Source organism: Lissotriton helveticus, chromosome 9 (assembly GCF_964261635.1).
Source record: "Lissotriton helveticus chromosome 9, aLisHel1.1, whole genome shotgun sequence".
NCBI lineage: Eukaryota > Metazoa > Chordata > Amphibia > Caudata > Salamandridae > Lissotriton > Lissotriton helveticus.
The window spans coordinates 1091869038-1091896116 of NC_136070.1; the positions used below are offsets into that span (position 1 = coordinate 1091869038).

At 45.9% G+C, this 27079-nt stretch overlaps 1 protein-coding gene across 2 annotated transcripts in view; it reads left to right on the forward strand.

The window, feature by feature from the left end:
- The window catches only part of LRIG1 (leucine rich repeats and immunoglobulin like domains 1), a 228965-nt gene that overhangs the window by 46943 nt on the left and 154943 nt on the right, over positions 1-27079 (forward strand). For both annotated transcript variants that reach the window (XM_078661486.1, XM_078661487.1), the window contains exon 2: positions 23462-23533. In XM_078661486.1, the coding sequence (XP_078517612.1) occupies positions 23462-23533 (72 nt within the window). The remainder of the gene's footprint in view (positions 1-23461; positions 23534-27079) is intronic.

Consider the following 27079-nt stretch of genomic DNA (forward strand, 5'->3'; position numbering starts at 1 on the left):
TGCGCTTTTAAAGCGCATTGACCTAAAATGTGCGTGCACATCATCAAATCGCCATCTGTTCCCAAAGCCACACTCCTCCCACACCTTTGAAGTGAAGCTTAGCTTCACTTCAAAGGCCCCGGCTGCTTCACACCCTCATGCCGCTCTCCCCGCTCCGCCCCCTCCCCTGCCCGCCGTGTGTCTCCCCTTCGGTGTCTTAAGTTGTTGTGTGCAATCTGAACAATGACCTGGACCTATTGTCTGTTTTAGTTATGTTTTTGTGGGTAACAAAGTTGCTGTTTCATAGATGAGTCTGTAAACATATAGTCTGTTCATTAGACCAGTTTTCATTCTTGTGAGAATCAGTACCGCTTCATATGCATCTCCAGTCTGGTTGCAAAGAGCACTGCCAGGAACCAATCATAGCAGAGTTAGTGTGATTTTAGTGCATCAAACTACTATAGCACTTTATTGCGTAAAATGTTTATTTCTCATGGTTTTTTTTGTTAACAGTTTTACATCCTAAATTTGCACGTCATCTAATAACCCTCTTCACACTCTATTATGAATCCAGAGCAGGAGAGTCTGGCCTGGATTCCCTCTTGCCTTAACTTCTTTCCCTGCATGCCTCCTCTCTCTGGCTATAGCCTACTCTGTTTAACGTAATCATTTAATGTATTTATCCAAATTGCCAACGCGTAATTTCATGAGCCTCATCCTTGCCGCCTTTGAACCCCTATCCGTATGATCATTATTCTTGTTTGTCGCCCTGCCCTTTGCTTAGGCACTATACCTGTCTTCTGTTTCATGCTCCCCCTCTGCCCTTTCTGTCCTGAGAGCAGTTTACTTTGCAGTGGAAGACGGTACTTGAAGGTAATCAGAAGTCCTTCCCAAGCTGCCCTCGTGTCCTTGTCATTCCTCTCTCTAACTGTACTGGAGCTCGAAGCCATCTCCTCTGCGTTCGGCTCCGTTCTGATTACCTCTGAGTCCTCCACATCACCTGTTCTTTCGCTTTCTCGTTATATGCCCATATACATCTCCCCTCACACTCACCCTCACTCACCCTCGCTCACCCTCACCCTCACCTTCACTCACCCTCACCCTCACCCTCACTCACCCTCACCCTCACTCACCCTCACCCTCACTCACCCTCACCCAGCCTCAACCCCTCACCCTCACTCACCCTCACTCACCCTCACCCTCACTCACCCTCACTCACCCTCACTCACCCTCAACCCCTCACCCTCACTCACCCTCAACCCCTCACCCTCACTCACCCTCAACCCCTCACCCTCACTCACCCTCAACCCCTCACCCTCAACCCCTCACCCTCACTCACCCTCATCCCCTCACTCACCCTCACTCACCCTCAACCCCTCACTCACCCTCACTCACCCTCACTCACCCTCACTCACCCTCACTCACCCTCACTCACCCTCACTCACCCTCACTCACCCTCACTCACCCTCACTCACCCTCACTCACCCTCACTCACCCTCACTCACCCTCACTCACCCTCAACCCCTCACCCTCACTCACCCTCAACCCCTCACCCTCACTCACCCTCAACCCCTCACCCTCACTCACCCTCAACCCCTCACCCTCACTCACCCTCACTCACCCTCACCCTCACTCACCCTCAACCCCTCACCCTCACTCACCCTCACTCACCCTCACCCTCACTCACCCTCACCCTCACTCACCCTCACCCTCACTCACCCTCACCCTCACTCACCCTCAACCCCTCACCCTCAACCCCTCAGTCACTCTCACCCACCCTCACCCACCCTCACCCTCACTCACCCTCACCCTCACTCACCCTAAACCCCTCACCCGCCCTCACTCGCCCTCACTCGCCCTCACTCACCCTCAACCCCTCACCCTCACTCACCCTCAACCCCTCACCCTCACTCACCCTCACTCACCCTCACCCTCACTCACCCTCAACCCCTCACCCTCACTCACCCTCAACCCCTCACCCTCACTCACCCTCAACCCCTCACCCTCAACCCCTCACCCTCAACCCCTCACCCTCAACCCCTCACCCTCAACCCCTCACCCTCAACCCCTCACCCTCAACCCCTCACCCTCAACCCCTCACCCTCACCCCCTCACCCTCAACCCCTCACTCACCCTCACTCTCACTCACCTTCACTCACCCTCAACCCCTCACCCTCTCACCCTCACTCACCCTCACCCTCACTCACCCTAAACCCCTCACCCTCGCCCTCACTCACCCTCACCCTCACTCACCCTAAACCCCTCACCCTCACTCACCCTCACTCACCCTCACTCACCCTCACTCACCCTCACTCACCCTCACTCACCCTCACTCACCCTCACTCACCCTCACTCACCCTCACTCACCCTCACTCACCCTCACTCACCCTCACTCACCCTCACTCACCCTCACTCACCCTCACTCACCCTCCCTCACCCTCACTCACCCTCCCTCACCCTCACCCTCACTCACCCTCACTCACCCTAAACCCCTCGCCCACCCTCACCCTCACTCACCCTCAACCCCTCACCCTCACCCTCACTCACCCTCAACCCCTCACCCACCCTCACTCACCCTCACCCACCCTCACCCACCCTCCCTCACCCTCACCCTCACTCACCCTCACCCTCACTCACCCTCAACCCCTCACCCTCAACCCCTCAGTCACTCTCACCCTCACTCACCCTCACTCACCCTAAACCCCTCACCCTCACTCACCCTCGCCCTCACTCACCCTCGCCCTCACTCACCCTCACCCTCACTCACCCTCACTCTCACTCACCCTCACTCTCACTCACCCTCACCCTCACTCACCCTCAACCCCTCAACCCCTCAACCCCTCAACCACCCTCACTCACCCTCAACCCCTCACCCTCACTCACCCTCAACCCCTCACCCTCACTCACCCTCAACCCCTCACCCTCACTCACCCTCAACCCCTCACCCTCACTCACCCTCACCCTCACTCACCCTCAACCCCTCACCCTCAACCCCTCAACCCCTCACCCTCACTCACCCTCACCCTCACTCACCCTCAACCCCTCACCCTCAACCCCTCACCCTCAACCCCTCACCCTCAACCCCTCACCCTCAACCCCTCACCCTCAACCCCTCACCCTCAACCCCTCACCCTCAACCCCTCACCCTCAACCCCTCACCCTCAACCCCTCACCCTCAACCCCTCACCCTCAACCCCTCACCCACCCTCACTCACCCTCACTCACCCTCACTCACCCTCACTCACCCTCACTCACCCTCACTCACCCTCACTCACCCTCACTCACCCTCACTCACCCTCACTCACCCTCACTCACCCTCACTCACCCTCACTCACCCCCTCACCCTCACTCACCCTCACTCACCCTCACCCTCACTCACCCTCACTCACCCTCAACCCCTCACCCTCACTCACCCTCAACCCCTCACCCTCACTCACCCTCAACCCCTCACCCTCAACCCCTCACCCTCACTCACCCTCATCCCCTCACTCACCCTCACTCACCCTCAACCCCTCACTCACCCTCACTCACCCTCACTCACCCTCACTCACCCTCACTCACCCTCACTCACCCTCACTCACCCTCACTCACCCTCACTCACCCTCACTCACCCTCACTCACCCTCACTCACCCTCACTCACCCTCACTCACCCTCACTCACCCTCACTCACCCTCAACCCCTCACCCTCACTCACCCTCAACCCCTCACCCTCACTCACCCTCAACCCCTCACCCTCACTCACCCTCAACCCCTCACCCTCACTCACCCTCAACCCCTCACCCTCACCCTCACTCACCCTCACCCTCACTCACCCTCACCCTCACTCACCCTCAACCCCTCACCCTCAACCCCTCACCCTCAACCCCTCACCCTCAACCCCTCAGTCACTCTCACCCACCCTCACCCACCCTCACCCTCACTCACCCTCACCCTCACTCACCCTAAACCCCTCACCCTCACTCGCCCTCACTCGCCCTCACTCGCCCTCACTCGCCCTCACTCGCCCTCACTCGCCCTCACTCGCCCTCACTCGCCCTCACTCACCCTCACTCACCCTCAACCCCTCACCCTCACTCACCCTCAACCCCTCACCCTCACTCACCCTCAACCCCTCACCCTCACTCACCCTCAACCCCTCACCCTCACTCACCCTCAACCCCTCACCCTCAACCCCTCACCCTCAACCCCTCACCCTCAACCCCTCACCCTCACCCCCTCACCCTCAACCCCTCACTCACCCTCACTCTCACTCACCTTCACTCACCCTCAACCCCTCACCCTCGCCCTCACTCTCACTCACCTTCACTCACCCTCAACCCCTCACCCTCGCCCTCACTCTCACTCACCTTCACTCACCCTCAACCCCTCACCCTCGCCCTCACTCACCCTCGCCCTCACTCACCCTCACCCTCACTCACCCTAAACCCCTCACCCTCACCCTCACTCACCCTCACTCACCCTCACTCACCCTCACTCACCCTCACTCACCCTCACTCACCCTCGCCCACCCTCACCCTCACTCACCCTCACTCACCCTCAACCCCTCACCCTCACCCTCACTCACCCTCAACCCCTCACCCACCCTCACTCACCCTCACCCACCCTCACCCACCCTCCCTCACCCTCACCCTCACTCACCCTCACCCTCACTCACCCTCAACCCCTCACCCTCAACCCCTCACCCTCAACCCCTCAGTCACTCTCACCCTCACTCACCCTCACTCACCCTAACCCCTCACCCTCACTCACCCTCGCCCTCACTCACCCCTCGCCCTCACTCACCCTCACCCTCACTCCCTCACTCTCACTCACCCTCACCCTCACTCACCCTCACCCTCACTCACCCTCAACCCCTCAACCCCTCACCCCCTCAACCACCCTCACTCACCCTCAACCCCTCACCCTCACTCACCCTCAACCCTCACCCTCACTCACCCTCACTCACCCTCAACCCCTCACCCTCACTCACCCTCAACCCCTCACCCTCACTCACCCTCAACCCCTCACCCTCACTCACCCTCACCCTCACTCACCCTCAACCCCTCACCCTCAACCCCTCACCCTCACTCACCCTCACCCTCACTCACCCTCAACCCCTCACCCTCAACCCCTCACCCTCAACCCTCACCCTCAACCCCTCACCCTCAACCCCTCACCCTCAACCCCTCACCCTCAACCCCTCACCCTCAACCCCTCACCCTCAACCCCTCACCCTCAACCCCTCACCCACCCTCACCCACCCTCACCCACCCTCACTCACCCTCACTCACCCTCACTCACCCTCACTCACCCTCACTCACCCTCACTCACCCTCACTCACCCTCACTCACCCTCACCCTCACTCACCCTCACTCACCCCCTCACCCTCACTCACCCTCACTCACCCTCACTCACCCTCACTCACCCTCACTCACCCTCACTCACCCTCACTCACCCTCACTCACCCTCACTCACCCTCACTCACCCTCACTCACCCTCACTCACCCTCACTCACCCTCACCCTCACTCACCCTCACTCACCCTCAACCCCTCACCCTCAACCCCTCACTCACTCACTCTCTCACCCTCAACCCCTCACTCACTCACTCTCTCACCCTCAACCCCTCACCCTCAACCCCTCACTCACTCACTCTCTCACCCTCAACCCCTCACTCACTCACTCTCTCACCCTCAACCCCTCACCCTCACTCACCCTCACCCTCACTCACCCTCACCCTCACCCTCACTCACAACCCCTCACCCTCACTCACCCTCAACCCCTCACCCTCACCCACCCTCAACCCCTCACTCACCCTCACCCTCAACCCCTCACTCACCCTCACTCACCCTCACCCTCACTCACCCTCACCCTCACCCTCACTCACCCTCAACCCCTCACCCTCACCCTCACTCACCCTCAACCCCTCACCCTCAACCCCTCACCCTCAACCCCTCACCCTCAACCCCTCACCCTCAACCCCTCACCCTCAACCCCTCACCCTCAACCCCTCACCCTCAACCCCTCACCCTCAACCCCTCACCCTCAACCCCTCACCCTCAACCCCTCACTCACCCTCAACCCCTCACTCACCCTCAACCCCTCACCCTCACTCACCCTCACTCACCCTCACTCACCCTCACTCACCCTCAACCCCTCACCCACCCTCAACCCCTCACCCACCCTCAACCCCTCACCCACCCTCAACCCCTCACCCACCCTCAACCCCTCACCCTCACTCACCCTCAACCCCTCACACCCTCAACCCCTCACCCTCACTCACCCTCACAACACATATTGTGTTACAATAGGTGTCACATTTGCGAAAGATAAAACTATTGGCATTGTAAATAACAAAGCTATTAATTTCGCTATTTTCAAAACCAGCACATAAATAAAAAATGTGTCCTTTACAATACCAATAGCTCAAACTTTCCTAATGCGAGACCTATTGCATTGCTGTGCTTCTCTCCCCTGCTGCACTCTCCTGCTCTCTAGAGATGTGGCCTAACGACCAGAGCTGCCATCTAAGTCACGTAAATACAAAACATGTTGCATTCCAAATGCTATAGGTGTCACATTCGCGAAAGTTATAACTATTGGCATTGTAAATGACAAAGCCATCAATTTAGCAATTTTAAAAACCAACAAATAAATAAAATGTCATTTACAAGACCAATAACTCCAACTTTTCTAATGCGAGACCTATTGCATTTCCAATGCTTGTTTTTTGGGGGGGGCGTTGGAGAATGTAGGAGCAGCGCCTTAACGGCACCTCAATAGAAAACCAAATATCACTCCCGATTATGAGATACTATGTCAAGGTAACACCCCTCTTCAAATATAGAGTGATTTCACTAGACATGTATTTTTATTTAATTGATCAAGTCGGCAATCGAGGCGTTCGATGTTTCATAGAAATCGGGGAAAAATAATCAGCCTATTAAGGCCAATTCCCAGACGTTTTGTGATGATGCTCGATATATTTATTTTTTATGACTGGTGTAAGCAACTCAAATAAGCCTGTGACTTCAGGCATGGTTATTTTCAGGGCACAAGTCCTAAAAAAAGAAGTGGGGGGACGCTGATGTCACGACAGGAAGTGACATCAAGAAAGGTGGCTTGCACCATCAGACTCATTGCCTCCCCTCGCTCACTGCTCAGATGCTATTGCATCAGAGTAGCCAGCGCGTGAGCATCTTTCTGAATGAACTCCGATCTCACCCCAGAGATGCCAAAGAGTCAATGTGCATCTCCATTTCCTCCAGTTATCGAGCTCCCGGTAAAATAAGTGGGGGGACGCCGTCCACCCGCATGGTACCCCGACTCGAGCCCTGGTTATTTTTCTGATTTGTGTGACGCGCAATAAACGTTCAAGTCGGGTTCATCGCTAGGCTTTGGCATATATTATTAAGGATAATGCCCTCCAAAACAAGTTCAAATTCTTTTAACAGGGCATTTGACTTGCAAAGCACGTGTTGGTGGAATAAATGAGGGATACATCAATTGCCTAAGAATAACATTCTATTAATGTCCAGATTTACTGCCGGGTTTCAATTTATGCCCTGCAGATCACTGCACGTCTCAGCGGCGAGTGTTTAACTCACCAAGCCAGCCTTCTGGTTATACATAGTAGTAGTTTTTTTTTTAATTAATTATCAGCAAATGTGCCCTATCATTTCAACCTGTAGCATGCCTGTCCCAGTTTTTTCATGTATTTGCTTTTTACACCTAAGCACATAGTCGGATAGTTGTTAGGGAGCGCTGGTCGAGGACTGGTCAGGGAGGAGGATCGATATGAGTTATTGGAACAACAGTGAGTTTTAACTGATAATGTATTCAGATTGTTGGCATTCCTTTGCATGTAGAGTATTTCTTTTATTTGGAGCGAGCCCTGCTTCATATATAGATATATATAATGAATAGACCTATATTCCTTTTTATTGTGCGCATGCTTTGCTGTTTTTCTTTTTGCCCCGTGAGGTAGTAGAGAAATTTCTTATTTTTGCTTTAAGTGACCTTGATACAAAATAATCCGTCAAATGCCATGTGTTTCCAATTCAGGCGAAAAAGCAACAGAAACGCATGACTCGCCAGGGTTTGTGTATGTTTTTTTTCGGAAATATAATCCATGTAGTGTGCGCGCGCGCATTCTGAAGTCATGCCCGTCTGTCTGCTACAGGTCGCGAGATTAAAAGAACCAGCAATTTTTCACTTTATTTACTGTAATTAGGCAATTGCCTCGTGCGGCCAGCGCGCGCTGGCTTCCTTCTCCCCAACAATGCGGCCTTTGACTGGGGTGGCATTCCACGAGCCTAGGAGCGTGCACCCACGACAAGATGGCGCGCTCTTGGCAGCAAGTGCAGGCCGACCCGAGCAGCTGCCTTTGTTTTGCCAGAGGAGGTGCAATCGTTGAACTTGCTGATTTAGAACTGCCACGCTTTTTTCAACGGTCTTGCTTCCTGGAAGTTGTAACTTTTAACTATTTCACACTTGTAACTTCTTCACCCGACCCATTGTGGCATGAGGGCGGCTGAAAATAAATGGTAAAGGGGTTGTAGTTCTACTGGCACGCACACGGTATTATGCTAGAGTCGACATGCCAAGTTGAGCTGCGGAGCTAGCTTTCTATTTGGGACGTAGAAGGAATATGTAGAGAGTGGGCTGACAGTGCCTGTCAATATGCCCCTGGTAGGGTGAACACAGCATACATGCCAATAGACCCCATTCAGACAGTCTGACTCCCGATTTGTGTAGCAAAAAATGGCTTTATTTCTGTTGTCTCCCCCCAGAAAGTGCATTTTCTCCATTGGCAGTCAATGGGGAGGGGGGGGGGAAATGTATTCTCCCTATTATTTTTTTAAATATTTATTTCCCACTTTCCTCTTCTAAAAAGTGGGCATGTTTGACGCAGGATGTATATTGAAGGTATGCAAGATAAAGTGCAACGTGAACTATAACATGGACTACCATAATGTTATTTTTTTAATATTTATTGTTCCGAAATCGATCAGTATTTTTACTAGATAGAGGTGGATGATCCACTGAAAGCTCGAGCCTGAAGCCTAGCACTGGCTAAACTCGAGACCCTGTTGGAACCTCGAGGTCATAAATGAGCCGAGCTTTCATGTGGATTCTGGCTGTCCGGCTCCGCCCGGGATGTTGTGTTGGAGCCAGAGCTGCCAACTATGAAACTTTAGGAACTAGGTTAGTAGTGTTGGCTCAACATCACGTGACTATGTGAAAATCACAGCTTCCATGCTTAAATTGTGTGATCTGAGGCAAATATTTTATTTCACCAAAAAGTTTTTTTCTTCATTATCCCATATGAAAGCACTTTCAAAATAGGAGTTCAGAATACCAATTGTAGAAATCTATCACTTTTAACCAGTACTCCTCGGTGCACTGCTATGATGTGCCCTATTAATGTCAAAGCTTCCACATGTTAAAGAAATATACTTTTTTGAACTTTGGAGAGACTTTAACGTATTTTACGTGATTTGTTGTATAATTTACATTACACACATTTCCTTGACTCTGCCCTTGCTCGGCTTTCCCTGTTACTTTGTTGGCTTGTCCACTCTAGTTTTTACCAGTAAGATAAAGACACAAATATAGGGCTCAAAATTGACCCATTTTAATGCCCATTCTTAATTACTTCAGTGTGGGACCCGGTCCACTGAAAGCTCAGAATTGTCTATTTGGATGTACCCCACACAGTTTTGTATGAAGTATCTATTTTCAGACGGCATAGTGTATAACATGGATGAAGCTGGACTCTGGTGGAAGCTTCCCTTCCCTGATGCATGGTGGCTTCTCATACCTTCAATAGACTTACATTGTTTGTACTCAATGTAAGACACTTCCTCCTCTCTGCCTCCCTGCTGCTGAAACTTCTCACATTCATTTGCACACTATCTTTTTTGGTACAAAACGTGGCCTCTACTTCCCTCAAGTAAACATTTTATCACACCATGGCACCCTTGTAAAAATCATCCGTTGCATTATTTCTGTAATATCTGGTGGTGTCACCAATTGTTCAGGTTTATTTCAATACTGCACGTTGGTTTGTTAGAGGGGAGGTCAACAATAAAGTTAGAATGCTGCTCAATACATTGCACACCTTAAAAGTCCCTATATTTGCAATAATTTCAAAAGGTGATCGGACGCAATAGACTTGATATCTTTGCGAAGAGGACTAAATGCAAAGTAACGCAGAAGGAAGGCACTAGGAACGTTTGGTCTGCTCGTTATGTTAGCACCTCTACTCTCACTCTAGCATTACCTTAGCTTTCCGCTGTATTGTGCCACCCTTTGTGAGGGGCACATTTATTTTTTTAATTCCGCGGCCAACTTTTAATTTTTTTTAATCGTGCTTTATCGTTCCAAGACAGCTAACATTGTAAAAAGTAACTTGCTGGCCATTTGGAAAAGGTAAAGAATGAGGTGAAAAAATATTTGTTACTATTCCAATACAGCAAACACTTTCCTTTTTAACACACTGGCAATCTTGTAAAGTTAAAACATTAGAAAAACACAAAAAAACAATATATGAACCTGTATACATATAACAAGGACATCCCTATCTGCCCATGAGGACTAGGCTAAAGGTATTATAATTCAACACTAGTCTTGTGGTACTCCTTTCAAAGGGAAACCTCATATCTGCATCTGAGGTAGCCAATTCACTTGGAGATATCAATCTTAATTTCACAATGGAAATAAGTACAGGACAACCTGTGTTTGTTTACAAGATTAGTTAATCAAATTTGTTCAAAGCAAGGTGTGAAATATACATAAAGTGATCATAGTGCACACAACGCAGTGCTTAAATTGTGAACATGTTTATAACCTATAGAACACAAGACACTGTACGTTTTCCAATGGTTGAACAATAACTACCAAATAGTTTGAAATTGAGATTGTTTGTCCACAATATCTCGTGGCATTATGGAGCAATAGACAAATGTGAACACAACCAAAAGAGAGGGTTTATCTACGTTTCCACCCCAAATGACTATTGGGGTCTCACCAGGACATTGTCACCTGATTAACACACCATCTTGAATGTGAATGCCAGGGCTCTTCCTGAGTTCTTTACTTGGAAGTCCGAAGGTTAAGCAGTCTACACTCATTGCACCATGCTCTTTCTCCTAATGCTTCTCTTAGTCAGTTGGAGCACCACATTCTGCAGACATCTGAAACCAAAGTCAATCTGTTAACAAATGACCTCCTCTCCACCGCGCCCATCAATGTGGAGAATAGAAGGTGTGCACAAGCATGGCAACCATCTTTGAATGTCTTGAAAGTACAGTAAGGGGAATACAACTGCAAAACCAGTTCCCACGCTGCATTTTCATGTCTAGAACTATTGACTTTGAAAAAGAAAAAAAAATTGCCATGAATTTGTTCTGTACAACAGTGCTTAAAAAACCAGCCTAGCCCACAGTCTTTATGCTTTTAGTACTCAGCCCAGCCATAGTGTTTTCACTTAGTGCTGAATTCTTCTTAATTTCTTAAGACTCCTGATGACTTTATGAAGCATATGAATGTGCCCCAGTCCAGCGGCGGCTGCCATAAACAAAGGGTGGTGCGTCGTGGGGGAGGGGGGGCGTCGTGGGGGGATAGGGGGTTAGAAATACAATATTTAAAAAAAACAAAAGTACCTTTTGCCACTGCCCGCCTCCAACGTTTCATCTCGTTGCACCGCCTCTCCTCTTCCTGCCTGGTCTTTCAGCATCCACTGGGACAGGCTTCCTGTCCAATATTGCAGGAATTGGTCTGAACTGGCAGGAAAGACGCCCTCAGACCAGGGAGTCTGTGGAGTTTCTCCAGCCCTGCTGCTCAATGAACCTGGGCTGGAGAAAACCTGAGTGCACATGTGTTTTGGTCGGCCTGAGACGGCCGCCAACACACATGAGCACTTACGGAGTGGAGTGCAAGTAGCACTCCTCCTCCCATGCCTAGGCCCTACCCCGACCAACAACGCTGGCTAAGAGCCACATCGTTGTATATTACATTTGCTGGCTCTGAGCCAGGTAGTGAGGCAACACTCCTCCGCCATTGCAGAGGAGCCGCCACTGCCCCAGTCATTCATTTGATACTAGCCAAAGGAGAATACAGTATATGTGTGGTATATGTCCAATTTCGGGCATTTGAAAGATACTTGCTCATTTGGCTGTTCTTTGCTGGATTTGTGGTTCTAGTTGTTTGCCACCTATTTCCTCGCAATTTGCAGACTTTATTGCAAGTGTTTTCGGCCAATTTGTTTCTTGTGCAGTGCAGAATCTGATGGCTTGCTAAATGTTTAATGAAATTGCTTCTGTATTGAATAAAATAGCAAAACCACTGAATTTATTGCCGAAAGCATTTGCTTTCTACAGAATTTTATTTTACCACTCAAATGTTGTAGAAAGTGCTGAGAATAAGATTAAACGGAGTGCAGAATATTTTCTAAAATGTTTAGAAATCTGTCATTATCTCATTGTTGCTAGTCTTGTTTGTTTGTTATCCTGTAAGTTGGTCTTCATCAGAACATCTTCTCTCGGGTTGAAAATGCACTGTTAGGTGTATGGAGCAGGATTGCAGCTATAAGGGCCGGATCTTTTGTACTGTTAGGGTGCAAAGGAGCATGGTTCTAGGATTTACCTTTAAATTGTTAACCTTTGTCCCAGGTCTATTTAATTTATGACTTTCAACGGTACAAGAAGTAACAGGTCCCTTTTATCCTTTTTTGTGTTTTTTGTATACTTAAATGCCCATTTGGTGTGGTTTACGCTATACAAAACTAAATAAATAAATGAAATTAAATTATTTCAAATATGCAGTGGTGATGCCACAGTGATGATTAGGCATGCCTTAAGAGTGGTAAATACGTCAATTAGGTGGCCTTGTGGAGGGATGGTGTATCTTAAAAACATAGGTTTTGATCACCTAACAGCAGGTCATATAGGATTATGTGCTCCTGATTGTTTGTGTGATATTCAAGTGAGAAGCTAAAACAGTTAAGGTGTTGCCTCTTAAATCTGCCCTAATAAAGAAGGGAATTTTCAGACCATTGGTTAAGAAAGAGCAAATGTTAGTGGATGGAGGGAAGTCAGTGAATATATTGGTCAAGGAACACCCTGCTTGTGGTAGGCATGATTTACAAAGAAGAGGGGTTTTAATTTACCACAGGCAGCCAATGAAGGGAAATCAGGGCATGGAAGTCTCAGTAGAAGGCTGAGAGCGCGTTGGGGACTCCAGTCTACGTTAGGCTTGGATGTAGGCTGTTTCCATCATCTATTTAGGTGAAGATGGACGATGAAAAAAGTGACGGTGTCGGTGAATGTTGGTAGGGTCTTTTGAGAACACATCTTCTGTTTTAACTTTTTTTTCCTACATTATATGATTGAACAGTTTTCATTAAATGGATGTTTGATCTCAAAGACGAATTGTCTGTAATGTAAAATAATCCTATTTATGGGGCGAAGGGAACAGCTGAATAATAGTAATGTCCACAGCAGAAAACATAACTAAACACGCACTTGGTCATACGACGAGAGCTAACCTGGATGCTCTCACCTTCTTGTGAGGTGCACAATTGCCCTATCATGGACTTGTTCTATGATCTTTTAGTGGCTGGTGAGCAACATTCTAAAAAAAAGTCAGGCAGACCAGATTCCAGATCAAATTAGCAATGGTGTTTAAAATTAGTTTTTGGACGTTTGCATGTGTGGGGTTTAAAATGAATCTCCGCTCTTTAAATGGAGCAACCTTCACGGTACCCAGATTCAAACTGGCCCGAATGGGAGGTAAATCTTTTTCCCGCCTGGGACCAGTTCTTTGGAACTCCCTTCCTTTAGCCCTGCGCAAAGAGGAGAACTATGCCAGTTTTAAGAAACAAGTTAAAACCTGGCTGTTTAATAAATAACTGTTTAAACAAATAGCGGTCAATGTGTTGTCAGCAGTTGCTTTCTGTGCCTTGTTCTTCTAGCCATGGCGCCGGGAAACCCTTTGTGGGTATCTGTGCGCATTACAAATGCAAAAAATAAATAAATAAATAAATAAATGTCATCAAATGTGGATTCTTGATGCGCAATTACCATCTTTCTAGTTATTTCATTAGTCAGTGCCATACTGTATTGACTTTCTTGTGTTGTCACTACCTGAAACCTACTGCTTTAATTTAAATTTAGACATTGGCCATTGAGTTCGCCCACCTGTGCGTTCAGGGGTGACCATAGACCCCGCTTTGACTTAAAATTGCCGTAGATGAAGCGGCTCGATTCCTGAAGCAAATTCCGTCTCTCGCTCTTGCTGGGTCTTGGAGTACTGCCTAATCTGTGCCTTCAGTTGAGGGCATGCTAGTTCCATTAAAGCTTCTGATTTTTTTTTTAATCAAACGCTCAGCATTTTAATTGGCACTCAGTTTCTTTTAGTGTAGATTTGCAGCATCATTCTGAAAAGCTCTTGCCTGTGTGGTTAAAAACCTCTTGTGCTGTAATGCAATCTGGGAAAAGTGCACTTAAATTCCAATCGCTGTTTCATGATGGGCTTGGCGTTCCATTATACTGTTAAATAAACGTCACCTGCTGTTCAGATTTAATCGGAGCATTCGAGTCCTTTTTGATCAGTACTGCCCCTGCGTGGGTTAAATATATTTAAGGTCTGCTTCGAGCTTTAAATACATTATAGGGTTTACTGAGGGCATGCCTGCTGCTTACACTGTAGACACCGTTTAATGCATGGGGGAGAGTCCTTCATTATAGATTCTTGTTTTCCAGCCTTGTTGTATTTGTTTCTTATAACAAGAAGCATGTTGTTTGCTGCTTATTTTAGTATTTGTTGTTGTCTGGTGTAAACCGGGCATAAGTCCTTAAAAAAAATTAAAAGAAGTGGGGTGGGGACACCAATTTTGGCAGAATGGGCGTGACATCATCGCATGTTACATCAAAGGAAGTGACATCGCCGCATGTGAAATCACAGGAAGTGACATCACAGTGCATGACATCGCATGTGGCATTACAGGAAGTGGTATCACAACCCATGACCTCACAGAAAGTGACATCGGATCTTATGACCTCACATATGTTTAGTAGGACTATCATGAGTACATTTTAACGCATTTCATTGTTCAAATTAGGCTTTGCATTGGGGTAGTGCCAAAATATTGACGCAATCAATCAAGTAGCTTGAAAAGCGCAACTACTCACCTGTAAGGTTCTCAAGGCGGTGGGGGGGTACGGGGGAGGGGTCCTGCAGATCTGATGCAAAGCACTGTGGTTCAGTCGAAGAGCCAGGTCTTGAGGTCCTTCCTGAATTGGGGCAGGGACTGTAGTTTCCTTAGGTGGAGAGGCATAGTGGTCCAGGTCTTAGCTGCGAGGTAGGAGAAGGATCTTGCCCTGGTCACGTACTTGTGGATACGTGGGATGGCGGCCAGGTCCAGAGCGGAGGTCTCTAATGGGTGTGTGGTACGAGAGGCGGTGGTCGAGGTATGCATGTGTCGTATAGGGCTTTGTAGGCATGTGTGATTAGCTTGAAGGTAATTCTTTTGTTGACTATGAGCCAGTGGAAGTCTATTATGTGGCTGGTGATGTGTCTCCGGCGGGGGTCTACACGCATCTGCCCTCTACTTGAGCCTTGGATGTAATGCTCTGAACTGCATCCTATCAGAATAGGCAGCTGAAGGAACTGAGAGAATTAAAATGAAATCTGGGTATTGCTGAAATGAAACTGAAAGGTATGAGACCAAATCAGGACACTGTAAAATGGACCGATCGTGTGAGAATATTCGTTTTAATCCAAAGTCATTTTCTGTGGTTAAGTTCCAATCTAACTTGAAACTGATAATTAAAAATAATCAGAAAAAAAGTACCCAAATCATACTTTAACCTAAGTGAATTGAAGCATTTCCAGGGCCATTGTATCAGAAATAGATCAATTTCTTGAATACAAATGCACACCTTGAGTTTGCGATAGGGCCTGTATATTGCAAACTGCTGCCTTTGGAGCTTACAACCTGGGTAGCTGATCAATTTCCAAAAACGGATTCCCAAGTTTGAATCCTGCCTTCTTTTAAAAATTTTTTTTTTTTTTTAGGTATTCTGGTGCTTTTGTAGTCCTAGAATCTCACCTTAAGGGCCTGCTTCTTCAAAGCTCTGGAGCACTGTGCACACTTCTGTATTACACACACGGTGTATACTTTTCTCCATTTTGTTTGGTCTCGAAGACTCAGAGAGACTCTAAACTTTACAGTTGGCTGACATACTCCCAGGTTTCCTTTTTGTGAAAATCTCCCATTTGCATAGGTGCTTTATAGACCACAAACGTTTCTCCAGCTTTTTTCAATGTTTTGCGCAAAGGCTTGGTTCTTCCTATATATGTAGTAGGCAAATCTGTTGATCAAATTAATGGTGGTACCACATAAGTTATTCAGACAGGTTCAAAATCTAGAGAAGATTAGGTCCAAATTGGTTTTTGCCTACCTTGTTGCTGGGTAATTAAAATACAAAACAAGCATTGCCAAGTTGAACAACATCCCCAATCATGTCCATCATGGCTAAAGGAAATAACCCCAAAATAAAACATGGTGCAACGTGCATGCCTACAAAATGACAAGCTTTTTTTCCTTCTTTTCATTGTTGTGCCGGTGGGTGACCAACAGTATTGAGGACCAGGGTGCAAGGAGTGGTGAAAGCATAATGGCAGAGGGAAAGTGGAGGGAAGCAACAGGCAAGAGAGAAACTGGACAGGGGTGGGTAGAAGGAACACAGTGCAGGGGTCGCAAGAGGATGGTGCAAGTGGGAAGCAAGAAAGACAGAAGGGGTGAGGAGTAGAACCAATGGTGAGAGAGCGATGTAGCAAAGGGAACGACCAGGGAGAAGAACATGAATTGGCAATACAGGTGAAGTACGGAGTTCGGGAGGAGACGCAAAGGTTGATAGAGGAGAGCACTTGGGAATTAAAATGGAGGGAGATAAAAGAAGCAACAGACTAGAGCAACGTGGAGCAGGTGGGGGGAGAAGTACGTAAGCAAATTTCAACATGGAGCATCGAAGGGGGAAATGAAGAACACACTGGAGATGGTTGGAAAACACATGCACTTTTGTGGCTCATCGCGTGCTTAAGACTAAAGAAACCAGCATTTGCCATGCAATAGGTCTCGCATTCACAAGAATTTGAGCTATTTGCATTGTAAGTAACAATGCCAATAGCTTAAACTCTTGCAAAAACGAGACCTACTGCATTGTAAATGCAATTTTAGGAAAGCGCCCTATGCTGTGGTTTCACTTTAATAGCGGCCATGGACTTTCTTTATATGCGTCTCGTCTAAAGAAAGGGGCGTGGCCGACATTAAAGTGAAAGTGCCGTATGGGTGCTTTTACAAAAACATATATAGGCAAGGCAATAGGTCTCAATTTACAAGAGTTTAAGCAATTGTCATTTTATAATGCCAATAGCTCAAACACTTGTAAACGCGAGACCTATTCCTTTTTAAAAAAAGTAGCCATGATTGTCTCGGTCTGCTTTGAAAGTGAAAGTGTGCATGGTGCAGGAAGACATATTATTCCTGCAGTACTAGAAACTCATTACAGACTATATAAACATACAGTGTAACAACAGAAGTAAAAGGGCTAGTCCTCATGGGAGGTTACAAATGAAGACAAGGATGTACTAAGGAGGGACTAACAAACCTATTAGTGAATCAGAAGCCAGCATTTACGAAGGACAAGGACACATGCCAATGAAAGGTATGAGCGGAGAGTGGGCGGCACTTAAAGTGCATATTTGAATACAGAACAGAAGGTTATTTTCTATGCAGTGTATCACTGTGTTTGATGTATGCACTGTAAATGGAATTCCCACCAAGTATTGTTGATTTGATAGTGCTGTAATACTTTTTAAAAAATGCTAATAAACAGATTTATAAAAAAAAAAAAAAAAAACATACTCGAATACAGCATGCAGAGCTGTCCGGGCTTGACCTAAAAAGTAGTGCTGTAAAAGTCAGTAGTGGAAGGACTTTAATAAAGCGGAAAGGCTCTAGGGGCTAGACAGACACTAGATAGACAAGGAAAGCCACCGAATAAGAAAACAAATGGGTGACGGGAATACCAACCCCAATGGTAAGCTTTAGTTGGGCTTCAAGTCTGTGTATGTTCTTCGTACGCCAATTTGTCTTGTAACAGACTGTGCATGTTCAGTGTAGTAGGCTTGACCTTAACCCCTTCGCTGCGGGGGTTATTCCCCCCGCTGTGCTGGGTGGGAGGGGGGCGCGCATATCTCCCGCATGCTCATGACGAGCTCAGCTCGTCATGAGCCACGGCGCTCCGGTGCTCATGACGAGCTGAGCTCGTCACAGGTGCATTGGCTCCCGTGGAACGTTCAGCACAGCAGGGGAATTCTCCCCGCACCGGAGCGTTCCACGGGCCCATGAGCACCGGAGCGCCGTGGCTAATTACTAGCTCAGCTCGTCATGAGCATGGGAGGGGTTTAAAAGTATTTCCCCAATAAACAAAGTAAATGTCCATATTTAATTCCGTTAAGAAGTATGCACATTATATGCCGATCTATCAGACAAAACTGTTTGAGGGCTTTGAGTTCATCCATTTGCACTTAGAGTGTATGGAAGGCACAAACATCCAAAGTGAGCAGTAACCTACCTACTAGCAAAACCTCCAACCTCCCAATCACCTGATTTAGGTCTCACCTAAGACAGCGGACACTTGCGACAATCTGTTGTTCATTTAAAAAAAAAAAAAAAAATCTCTAAAAAGGAGCTTTTACCTGGCCTAGTAATTACCATTGGTTGGCTTCAGTTTCAATCTTATTTCCTTCCCTTTCTTTAGTAAGTGCGTTTCGGCTTCACTGTGTCTCCATGTATGTTCTTTTCCCTGTAGCATGTACTGATTGATTTCTTGATAAGGGCTCTTCAGCACAGTTTGCTTTCGAATTGTGGTACTATTAAATTTGTATTTTTTCATTTATTTTGCTTTTGCTTGCAAGACAACTCTAAACTATCAACGTTGAAGCCTGTGCTTCCCGGTATTTCCAAGATCTAAACGCAAACATCTGGCAATAATGAAATCATGTCGCATGTGACAAATGTCTTCGTCATACTGCCTTCATTTAAGGCTCTTGCCGTATAGTATGTGTTTATTTGAATTAACATTTCCCGCTTTGTCACATTTACTTATTTGTTGGTAACATCTTTTATAATTTAAAGGGCGGTTTATTTACTGTCACCTCCCTTTTAACACGTCCCCCTTACCTCCCTTCACATCTACCACACCCTGAACCCTTAAGTCACCCTCACGCCCTTTCCCTCTACCCATCCCTAAATACTAAAATCACTTTTTTCAAATAACATAGAAAGTATGTTTTAAAAAAAAAAGATATACTTACCTCTGTGTTAAAGTACGGAGTGGTAAATATATAAATACTTACCTGGATGGTACTTATCTACATGGTGAAGGTCCTATGTGGTAAAGGCTGTTCCCCCTCAGGTAGGACACATCCCTGCCCCGTCCTTAAATTCTCTTCTCTCTTCACCCCAACGTCCCTAGATGCTTTGGGACACTATTTATTGTTGTATGCTCTTTAGTATGTTTTGCTGGTCTGTTTGACAGTTTACCCCATTCTTCCCTCGACCTCCCAACACCCTTTCACTTTAGGTCTTGCCTAAGACAGTGCATGTGCTTTCTTGTTTACTTACAGGGGGCTTAGAGCCATCCAGTTGCTCCCCATTGGTTGGCTTCATCATCACTCTTATTTCCTTGCTGTACTTTGGTCAGTGAGTGCCAGCTTTACTTCCTTTTTGTGTTTGTCTCTACCCTAGAGCATGGCCCAGGTACTGCTTCCCTTGCCCAATGTCCTTCTGCTGCTGGCAGCTTTCAGAGGCACTTTTTTAGGTTGAGCATTCGAGACCTCTTGTATATACTTTAGCATATACTTATATGTGTATGTACTTTGTGGGCTCTGGAGATCAGCCCTAGGACTTGTCTGCTTCCGCTTAGTGACTTTTTTCTGTTCAACTGCCTCTATTTAACTGTCTTGATAGAAAACAACCAGCATAGCTCATTAAAATACCAGAATCGCGTTAGCATTCGCTAGATTCCAATCCATGGCAATGGTCTTCCATGAGGATCCATAGACATGATTTTTTCCAAATCTTGTATTTTCCGAGATATGATCACCGAAATCCCTGATTTTATATTAAAAACAGAGCTTTAGACTATACCATTTCCCGCTGAAAAGGCAATATTTATCTCCATGCTTTCCCATACATGGCGTGTCACGCCGTTTGGTGCTTACTTTCCTTCCATGTTAAAGAACAGTAGATGTTTCAGCACCTAGGCTAATGTGCTGCATAGCTACATACATATAAGGTCCCAAAGACGAGACTGATTGCATTGCAAATGCTTGTTTTTTTTTACTTGCACTCCAGTCCTGTATTGCTTCTTGCTTTTTCACCAAGCCCTCCTCCTGTATTGTTGCTTGTCCGGTCTGCCCCGACCTCCACTGCTGTTGCTTTCCCCAACCACCATTTATCTGCTGTTTTTCGTTATTTGCCCCCTCCCGTACTTCCAGGAAAAAAGCACCCAAAATGAACACCAAATGGTTTCAAGATGCAGAAGGAGCTGCACACCCTGCTCTGCATGGCCTATTTTGCGCTCTTCATATGGGGCCAACACATCAAACTTCAGCTCAGACATAAGCTAATTAACAATTATTTAATGAAGGCAGAGAATACTCCCATACTAAGAAAGCAGATCACTGCCCCTCATGGTCAGCATAGGCCGTGTTAGTGCTTTTTTTCTAACTTGAGCCATGCTTCACAGCAGTGGCACTGCTGTAAAACGAGGCTAAAAAAAATGACTAGACCAATAGCTCTCTCATAGGCGATACCTATTGGCTTTTCCAGTGCTCGTTATAATGCATTTAGTGAAGTGACATAAGGCATCAGAAACTTATTGAGCTAAATAGACATTTTTTTTGTAATTTCACTTCCACTCACGGTAAGCCTGCCTGATAACTTTTATCTTGGTGGTATGCATGTTAGCTGATAAATATATGGATAGGGTCCTTACTGTTCTGAAGTTGGCTCCTTGGATAATGAAGAACCTAACGTATGTAAACAGGAAATCTCCCTGAACTAAAAGTACTTGTTCCCCAGTTTGAGTTGGCATAATCACAGTTTTTTTTACTTTTTGCCTATACCTTCCTGCTGTGGTGAAGTACTTCTATAACTGGCTGCAATGGTCTGTTTTCTTTGCAGATGTCATAGGGAATAAATTCTCACTATTGCACATTCTAGTGAGATTTAGTTACCATATTATTGAGAGTGTCATTACCCTACTATCCTACCCTGCTGCACCCTCATTACTTTAGCATTGCTTTCACCAGCTCACTATGAAGAGCACCCAACAAGACAAAACATACATATGATTGATTGTTCAGAATCTTTGAGCGATGTTTTCTTCGCACAGCAAAGTCTTACTTAATGTGGCACTGCCTCTAGGCAAAGGGAGCTGTGTGAGGACTCTGGCTTTAATGTTAAATTAATTTTAAAATACAGAGCCACTTTGAGCATTTGGTGCTGTGGAACATTGTACGTTACATGTTTATTACATGCATGTCTCACTGGGATCCACTTTAAGATTCATTACATCAGAGTTGGAAAAGGGATGCAACCTCGTTTAGGATTGTTCTACCCACTGAGCAACAGCTGCTTTGACAACACTAAGGTGTAAACCTGAGCCCGCATGATTAGTGAAAAAGCATGTTCAGGAGATGGCAGATATAATCCTTCTCTTCCTTTTTAAATTATATTTAAAAGTGTAGGGTGATTGTTTTCAACTACAGACATAACTCCTTTCCACATTGCAAATTGATACATGCTTCAGTCCATGTTTTACAACCCCTTCAGCAAGAAAAGAGACCACTGTAATTACTGAGCACGAAAGGAGAATGATCACATTGAAAAAATTATATACGCAGAAACGTGTATTCCAGGCTCAACGAGTGTATTATTGGTAGCAGTGCAGGTTTTCTTCATTTAAACGGGTTTGTTCCAGGCATGAGCAGGGCACTAAGCAGGAGAACGGGCATCCGCAGCACAAGCTTCCATGGCACAGAGAACCGGTAGAGCAGTGGTGTGAAGAGGGCAGGCTTCCTTCACACGTCACAGGCATCCCGCACAAGCTTGCCACACAAAACCAGAACGCTTCTCTTAGAACAGAGCAGCACTTTACACTCCCATCTGCACAAGACATAAGGGACAGGCTGCAGGCAGCTACTGGGAAGGCTGTGCTCGCGTCCAGAAGATATATCTCAGGCTGAGGCTGGGCAAGATTACGTCACATGCAGACCAGGAACAGCTCATATAACTATCTGTACATTGTATTCACTTGCAGAGCGGGCTTTACAAAGTAAGTTACATTGCAAACATTCATCCCACTCAAAGAACTGGTACAGTGGAGGCATTTGTGCAAGCTTCCCATACATACACATACCAAAACAGAGGCAGCAGCAGTGCTTGTGCATGTACGACAAGCTCACCTGTTCAAAAGGAGCCATTTGTAGGAAGAATAAATCCGTTCAATGAATTGGCAAATTCTGTTCCGTACAAAACCGTTGTGACATTTACTATAAACCCAAGCGCCGTCTGCGTATGTCATGAAGGTGGTTCATATTATCAAGGACCTCTGGGGTCTGCGAGGCCTACTCAGGAGGGTTAGAGACTCTTTTACATAATTAAATAATATTGAAAATTAATAAAAATATTAAAGATTAAAGAAGCACAACTGGACATTTTAAAATGTTTTCCATTATTGATTGTGAATTAAACAAAGTATTTAAATATGCGAGCATTTGTTTGGTTATACTTATTTTTGTGCATTGTTTTGAGAGTCAAATCCTAGAAATTCCTCAGGCAGGGGGTCCCCAACTTCCCTTCTTGACTCAGTGGGGGTCCTTTGATTCCAATATTGATTCAGTGGGGTCCACAGAAGTCAAAAGGCTAAGAACCTGTGATCTACTACACCTTGCCCTGCATGTGACAAATAAGAATCTTGTCAGTCAGTACTAACTTAATTTATCGACCTAGGAATATGAAAGGCCGAGTATCCTTAAATGGTGTGATTGTAAAAGGTGTTATTTACAGCTTGTAGATAGATCGAACGGTGATACTAAACGTAATGCATTGAGCTAATGGCGTACATGTTCTTAAAGTGAAAGTCCAGTTCCTAAATATTCTAATCCTTTAATTCTTTTTTTTTTTATTTTTTTTATTTGTATCATTGCTACAATAGAAAGGTTACAAAAATCTTGGAGGAGAACATGTGCATTGTTGTATCGCTGAGTGATTGGCTGGCGTCCTCTACACAAAGTGACTTCCTGCTTCCTAAGTGCTCTTGTAAAACAGATCATTTCACAATGCAATTTAGAATAATCAAGGCAGGCAGCTTCTGCTGAGCCCGGTGGCTGGAGTGTGCTGATTTCACTCTCTTTTATTTTTACAGAAACCTGAGCTACAACAAGCTGAGGGAGATCGATAGGGCCGCCTTTGAGGAGCTGCCCAACCTGCGCGAAGTGTAAGTATTCTTTCAGAAGCTTTAATTGCTTGAAGAAGGAGGTAGAAATGGAGGAGGGGTGGAACTGAGAGAAGATTGGGGGTATGGGAGGCGGAGGCGAGGAGAGTTTAGCATTGCACTCAGGGCTGGGTTGGTCATTCGGCTACTGTGGCGATTGCTCAGTAGCCTGCTGACTGGGCAGATTTTTGGGGCAGTGTTTTATAGCGCAAACTCGACCGAAGTTATCAGAGCGCTTTACACGAGCACCAGTTACGTTACACAAGGACACATTCATTTTTGGTAGGCATGGGGAGATTAAGTGACCAGAATGAGCCCATGCCGAGGCTCGAAGTGGGTTGCCCAGCTCCAAAGTCGGCAGCTCTGGCTGTAAGACCACTATGACCCAACCATGCTCCCATGTATCCTTCTAGTCGTGGCCTTTTCAGTTTGGGGGGATTTCATCATATTTGCCAGGGCTTTAGTTTCCAGGTGGGCCCTGATTGCACAACAATAAATCAATGAATGCCCACCTGAAACACTAGAGGTGGGCGAGCGTACAAATTAACAGGGAGAGCCCTGCCAAGGGTCTGGATTGGCTCTTGGACCCATGCACTTGGGGAGCCCTGAAAATGTTTGCCTGTGTAAATTATACAGCAAGCAACCGGTAAAATAGGATACAAACTCTTCAGAATTATAAAAAAAAAATCTGTATTTATTTAACATGTCGAAGCTTTGACATTAATACAGCACATTATGGCACTACACTGAAAAGTACTTACTAAAAGTGATACTTTTTAAAAAATGAACTAGGCAAGAAAGGTAAGCCCTTTATGTCAACATTATGGTCTATTAAATCAAACTCAATAGCTTTCGTTGCAACCGGTATTCTGAGCTCTTATATTGGAAAGTGCTCTCATATGTGGCAATGGAAGTAAAAGGAGTTTTGGTGAAATAAAGAATTGGACTAACATCACTCAGTTTATACAGGGTAGCCACAATTTAGCCATGTTTTCTGGTTTCACCTTGTGCAAATCATTCACTGAATGTATATTTTGTCTTTCCTTTTAACGTTAACACTTTGCTTTTACCTCTTTGTGCAATTTTCTGAACTTTCAATATAGATCAAGCTCGACTTGAAGGTATTGGAGCTCTTTAAACGAGCACCAGTTACACTACAAAAGACCACTTCGTGTTTATTTCTAGGCACGCTCGTACACTACACTTAAGCATTTAATTGAAATGTGGATCAAAAGAAATCACGACTACCCTGTTGTAGTTGTAATGAAAGTGGTTATTCCATGTGTATTTTCTGATGATGACCGTTGCTGTGGAGAGCCAAGGAGGGCTCCTATTCGTAGCTGCTCTTAAAATAACCTGGCTTTTTTTTCTACACTGACGCTTACTGGATGTAAACAGCGCCTTAGGTATTTTGGTTCGTAACTAATGTGCCACCCAGTCGGTGATGCAAGGCAGCTTCACAGAGGGTATCCGATGCAGATTAACCTGCAGAAAGCATCCTGTAAAAAGTCTCTACCCATTCGATGTTGGGCATGTGAAATCGAGTTATTGATGTCAAAAATTATTTGGGGCACAAGCCTGACAGTTACTCTGAAAATTAAATAAAAACTATCACCCCGTCCCCATCCCTGCTCTCTGTGCCCAGCCATCACTTCCCCACTTGTATGCTCTCCAATACTGTCCTCCAGCCCTGCCCGTCTTCCTAAACCTCCTACTGTTCCAACACATGTCAAATAATGGCAGCATCATTTGATTTTATTTTACTTTGACACGTGTTGCTTAAGAGATGCAAATTGGTGTTAAACTGTCACACTCTGGTCTTTTCATAAAAAAGAAGAGTGAAAATTAAGTGAGTAATATGGTGCCTAATGAAGTGTTCACTCTTGGATTGGCACTCATTTTCCTTGGTGAGACATGCTAATCCAATAATGGCTAACACTTGTACAGCACTAACCACAAACCAAATTGTTTTTTGGAGCTGTTAGCAGGTACTACTAAGGCCAATCTCAATAGTGCTCATTCTATTACTATTTCAAGTTGAGTTAGCCAGCAGGGATTGCAACCTACTAATATTACCGTATGTTGAGAGTAACTTTACAGCAGACGGTTATTGTTATTTGACTTTTGTCTCGCACTCTGCAGTCGTTAGTGTGATATGTAGTGCTCAGTCTCTTTGCGGGCTAGAGCATGTGTGACTTGAGGGGAGGATGGGCAGGGGTGGGGTTTTGTATGGCGTGACAGACTCAACAACGAATGAATGAAGAAGATTCTTGTATGCGTTAGCCAACCATAACTCACCAGCCGGGAACCTCTACTCCAGGACTGCTCACTTCATCACGTAAAATCTGTGAAATGATTATACGTGTTGACATACTGTTTTAAGTGCATGGCCCTCAGCGAAACCTGGGACGAATCAAAGTAGCTTCAGTATGGAACACAGCTGAAATTGACCTTTTGGAACCGCTGGAAAAAAATCGTTTGTTGCCTAAAAATGTGTTTCAATGCAGAATAATAGACCGTGATCTACCTCACCAGTAGTACATTGGGTATTAGTCCTGTTGTTTATCACTAATTTCATACGATATATGATTTTCTATAATATATCGAATAACACTTTTCATTTTGGTTGAGATTTTTTTGTATGTATATATGGTCATCGTGCTGTTTTGATGAATCATTAATTGATGGTCCTACCTCTGTGAAGACACAGTACTAAACAAAAACGTGCTTTTCGTGGCAGACCTACTGTCCATATAACCTATCTATTTCCCCAGTTTCTGCACATAACTGGGTTACCCCGTTGTTATGATTGGCCTGTTTTCCTAAAGCATCAGAAAGGTCAGTAAAGCTTTCAGCCATGTTGATGGGCAATGCGTAAATTGTCAGCTTGTCCCTTGTTTTCTTACATAAGTAGCTATAGCTTAGTAACCTTATTTTGTTAAGGATGTTGTGAACTGCAAGAAAATATTTGTATCTATGCCTTGTGATGGTACTACAAATCACGAGGTTAAAGTAAACTCCTTTATAGGCAACTCAGTAATTTTTGGCTGTGTAATGAACCGATCCCAAGACTGCCTTGGGATATATTACTTTTGACGGTGTCATTTATAAATCTGTAAATGTTCCACCCACTTGGCTTTTGATGGCTCATGCTCTTAGCGTATCATAAGTTGCTGTGCAAACTGCCTCACTCTTCAGTCATTATCCCTTTCACTACCACTTTCTCTCCCGTGATACCAGTAGACCACCAGCAATCTGGTGGAGACTGTTACAAGGTCAGTGCCAATAATTATTGGCACATAGCTGGGCATGCTTTGAGGCATCATGCATAGGACAAGTTAGGTGCTATTGAGTTCTCTCCCCTGACCTTTGACATTACACTCCTCTTCACCTCAACTGTGAATTCAATAAACCACATTGCACCTGGTATTCAATTGGACTGGATAACCACTCTGAAACTTTCCACCACCAACTGATTCATACATACAAGACAAACAGATGTTGATCTACCGCTGCTGATAAGTGGGTCATCTTTCATGCAACTTTAAA